Source organism: Hylobates moloch, unplaced genomic scaffold (genome assembly GCF_009828535.3).
Source record: "Hylobates moloch isolate HMO894 unplaced genomic scaffold, HMol_V3 SCAFFOLD_11, whole genome shotgun sequence".
NCBI lineage: Eukaryota > Metazoa > Chordata > Mammalia > Primates > Hylobatidae > Hylobates > Hylobates moloch.
Genome location: NW_026652286.1, coordinates 67,682,204 through 67,686,618, shown reverse-complemented (window position 1 = coordinate 67,686,618; position 4,415 = coordinate 67,682,204). Strand labels below are relative to the sequence as shown.

At 49.6% G+C, this 4,415-nt stretch overlaps 1 protein-coding gene across 2 annotated transcripts; it reads right to left on the bottom strand.

The window, feature by feature from the left end:
- Window positions 1-745: 745 nt before the first annotated feature.
- LOC116477406 (serine/arginine-rich splicing factor 8-like) lies at window positions 746-1,672 on the bottom strand. Of its 2 annotated transcripts, XM_032168111.2 has the most exons (2): window positions 1,239-1,672; window positions 746-986 (listed from the first exon to the last, which is right to left on the bottom strand). In XM_032168111.2, exons 1-2 carry the CDS (start codon window positions 1,670-1,672, stop codon window positions 746-748), a joined length of 675 nt encoding a protein of 224 aa, XP_032024002.1. The 2 variants fall into 2 exon arrangements, with proteins under 2 accessions (XP_032024002.1, XP_032024001.1); XM_032168110.2 differs by having other exon boundaries at window positions 746-1,672.
- Between the last annotated feature and the right edge of the window lie 2,743 nt (window positions 1,673-4,415).

Below are 4,415 nucleotides of genomic sequence, written 5' to 3'. Positions count from 1 at the left end.
TTTTGTAAGTTTTTAACTTTAAGGAATGAAGGCAGTTTTGAGGCAATGTCGTGACAGCGTTGGTCTGTGTGTAATGGCTGCACACATTTCTTAAGACACAGGAGGCCACAAATTAGGTTACCAACCTGTTCATTTCAAACCAAAAATATCAGCACTATAAAATCAAATATACGCTGGGCGAAGGGGCTCACACCTGTAATCGCAGAACTTTAGGAGGCCAAGGTGAGCAGATCACTTGAGCCCAGGAGTTCGAGGGCAGGCTGGTCAACATGGCGAAACCCTGTCTCTACTAAAAACCCAAGAATACAAAAATTAGCCCTCCGTGGTGGCTGGCGTCTGTAATTCCAGCTACTCCAGAGGCTGAGGCCTGAGAATTGCTTGAACCCAGGAGGTGGAAGATGCAGATGGCGTCACTGCACTCCAGCGTGGGCAGCAGAGCTAAACTACATCTCAAAAATAAAACACACACAAAAAAGACAAATATAAATTTTCCCCTCAAATATCCAAATCCAATCTAAAGTCGTTCACCTCACTAAATTACAAGAAAATTTGAAAACAACAAAATGGCACATAAAATGAATCTTGCCATCTGATGCAACGCTTCAAACTGGTAAAAAAGGTAGACCAAATGTCACACAACTGTTTCATTAGGCAGTCGCTTCTTCCAGTGACTCTGCTTCCATGGACTGAGTGTGGAGTCCTTTTCCCCAAGTCCTCCATCACGCGTTAGCTGATGATCATTTTCCTAGGAGGGCACTTGTCCTTTTTCCCCTTCAGGAGACTTGGGAGGACTCTTGGATTGCGACCTGGACTTGGATTCCCTCTTGGATGTGGGGGGAGGATTCCCGGACGTAGATCTAGACCTGGACCGTGAGCAAGATCTGGAGACGGAGGAGAACTTGGATCTTCGCGGAGAGCTGGATTTGGAGGTTGATGGAGATCGAGAGCGAGACCCAGACTTCGAGTGAGAGCGGCTGTAGGGAGATCTGTTGCGGGAAGACCGGATGTAGGGAGACCTCCTGTAGCGAGATTCCCTGTAGTGAGAGTCCCTGTAGGGAGATCGGCTGTAGTGATGCCGGCTGTAAGATCGACTGTAGGGAGATCGGCCGTAGCGAGATCCCCTTGAACGAGATCGTCTGTAGGGAGATCGGCTGTAGCGAGATCCCCTGTAACGAGATCGTCTGTAGGGAGATCGGCTGTAGCGAGATCTCCTGTAGGGAGACCTGCTATAGCGAGACCCCCCATGGTGAGATCTGCTGCGGGACCTAGAGTAGCTGGGACCTCGGGATTGGCTGCGGTGTCGCCCCCTGGGGCTGCGGCTCCGCCGTCCGTAGCGGCCGCCCCAGGACCTGCCGCGTGGCTCTTCCTGGCTGCTGCGAGACAGGTCCCGGCGGCCATAGCGCGCCACCTGCACCCGCAGCTCGCGTCCGTCCAGCACCGCCCCGTCCATGGCGGCCTCGGCGTCTTGCGCGTCGCTCCAGTCGTGAAAGCGGACGAAGGCGAAGCCCCGGGGCGCCTTGGTGCGGTGCTCCAGCGGGATGTACACGTCGCCCACGCGCCCGTACTTCTCGAACAAGCGCCTCAAGCTGTCGGGAGAGGTGCGGTAGGTCAGATTGTCCACCTTAAGGGTGATCATGCCGTCCACGTCGGGAGGGGGGCGGCCGCAGCTCATGGCTCCGAGAGCAGTCCCGGCCCGGAAACTGGCGCTGCACTGGGCGCTGGCGGGGCGACCTGCGTTCCTCTCTCGCGGTTGCGCCCCGCGTGGGGACGCCGGGAGAGACCTGGGGGAGAGGCGGGCTGCGGAGCTCCGCAGGGAGCGCTCTGGAGCAGCAATTCCCAAATTCCCAATTTCAGGCCAAATACTCCAGGACCCAGAGGAAGGTTTCCTCTTGGTAGCTGAACTCCAAATGAAGCCAGGTCCCGAAGATCCTGGCTTTATACCTGGGCAACATCCTAACCTAATCAGCGCCCAGCTAATGTAATCACTGGGCTGGGTTTACATTAGACGTCCCACCCTCCCATAACCTTCCCTTTTATTCTGCATTTTAAATCAATCTTAGAACAACGCTGTGATTAAAAGTCAATTTATGGGAACAGGCAATCCAGACAAATATTAAACAAAAGGAACCTAGGGTAGCAATATTAATATCCAGTGTATTGATATGATCAAAGAAGCACATTTTATAGTTAATGAAATGTCATAGGAAAATATTACAATATTACAGTAATGAACTTTATGCACCTAACCACATGGCACTGACACACAGAGAGCCAAGACTCAAACTTAGATGGTAAAACTGAAAAGTCTGCAATCATCATAGGAGATGTTGGTTTTTTTTTTTTTAATGTAACAGCATTTTAATCGAAACCAATAGTGCAGAGAACAAAGTTAGGAATGCTATATAATTTAGCTGGGCGCGGTGGCTCACGCCTGTAATCCCAGCACTTTGGGAGGCCAAGGCGCATGGATCACCTGGGGTTGGGAGTTCGAGACCAGCCTGGCCAATATGGTGAAACCCCGTCTCTACTAAAAATACAGAAAATAAGCCGAGCGTGGTTGAGGGCACCTGTAATCCCAGCTACTGGGGAGGCTGAGACGGGAGAATCGCTTGAACCCTGGGGCTGGAGGTTGCAGTGAGCCGACATGGCGCCACTGCACTCCAGCCTGGTGGAGAGCGAGACTCTGTCAAAAAAAAAAGCTATAGAATTTGCAAAACAAACTTAAAACTGTGATCATTGTAACCTGCAACTACCAAAAACCAAATGGAAAATGCTTTTCAATATGTAGCACACATTTACAAAAATTTCCCAGTGCAGCTACAAATAAATATCAGTTACAATTCCATAAGTTAATAAATTGAGCATAATCTTGACCTTGTTGAAATAAAATTAAAGGTCAAAAATTTAAAAACTGAATCTGACTGTATTTATTTGAAAATTAATATCCATATTTTCTAAAAATCTATAAATCTTTGTGTTGAAATCCAGCAATTAGTAAATAAAGACAAACAACATAAAATATTAAAACAATGATAGAATTATAAATAAACAAAACGCAATCTAGACTAAAGATGATTAATAAAACTGCAATCTGATAATGTTAAAAAAAAAAAAAAAAGGAGAGGGGAGCCAAGATGGCCGAATAGGAACAGCTCCGGTCTCCAGCTCCCAGCCCGAGCGATACAGAAGACTGGTGATTTCTGCATTTCTGCTTGAGGTACCGGTTTCATCTCACTAGGGAGTGCCAAACAGTGGGTGCAGGACAGTCGGTGACTGTGCGCGAGCCGAAGCAGGGCGAGGCACTGCCTCACTCGGGAAGTGCAAGGGGTCAGGGAGTTCCCTTTCCTAGTCAAAGAAAGGGGAAACAGACGGCACCTGGAAAATCGGGTCAGTCACACCCTCATACTGCGTTTTCCCAACGGGCCTGGAAAACGGCACACTAGGAGATTGTATCCCGCACCTGGCTCGGAGGGTCCTATGCCCACGGAGTCTCGCTGATTGCTAGCACAGCAGTCTGAGATCAAGCTGCAAGGCGGCAGCGAGGCTGGGGGAGGGGCGCCCGCCATTGCCCAGGCTTGCTTAGGTAAACAAAGCAGCCAGGAAGCTCTAACTGGGTGGAGCCCACCACAGCTCAAGGAGGCCTGTCTGCCTCTGTAGGCTCCACCTCTGGGGGCAGGGCACAGACAAACAAAAAGTCAGCAGGAATCTCCAGAGACTTAAATGTCCCTGTCTGACTGACAGCTTTGAAGAGAGTAGTGGTTCTCCCAGCACGCAGCTGGAGATCTGAGAACGGACAGACTGCCTCCTAAAGTGGGTCCCTCACCCCTGAGCAGCCTAACTGGGAGGCACCCCCCCAGAAGGGAAAGACTGACACCTCACTGGGCCAGGTACTCCTCTGAGACAAAACTTCCAGAGGAACTATCAGACAGCTGAATTGGTGGTCTCACGAAAATCCGCTGTTCTGCAGCCACCGCTGCTGACACCCAGCCAAACAGGGTCTGGAGTGGACCTCTAGTAAACTCCAACAGACCTGCAGCTGAGGGTCCTGTCTGGTAGAAGGAAAACTAACAAACAGAAAGGACATCCACACCAAAAACCCATCTGTACATCACCATCATCAAAGCCCAAAAGTAGATAAAACCGCAAAGATGGGGAAAAAACAGAGCAGAAAAACTGGAAACTCTAAAAAGCAGAGCACCTCTCCTCCTCCAAAGGAACGCAGTTCCTCACCAGCAATGGAACAAAGCTGGATGGAGGATGACTTTGACGAGTTGAGAGAAGAAGGCTTCAGACGATCAAACTACTCTGAGCTACGGGAGGAAATTCAAAACAATAGCAAAGAAGTTAAAAACTTTGAAAAAAAATTAGAAGAATGGATAACTAGAATAACCAATGGAGAGAAGGGCTTAAAGGAG

Bases quoted from the DNA above. Each gene is read 5' to 3' on its own strand.
- LOC116477406 (XM_032168110.2), bottom strand. From the start codon at position 1,672: ATGAGCTGCGGCCGCCCCCCTCCCGACGTGGACGGCATGATCACCCTT.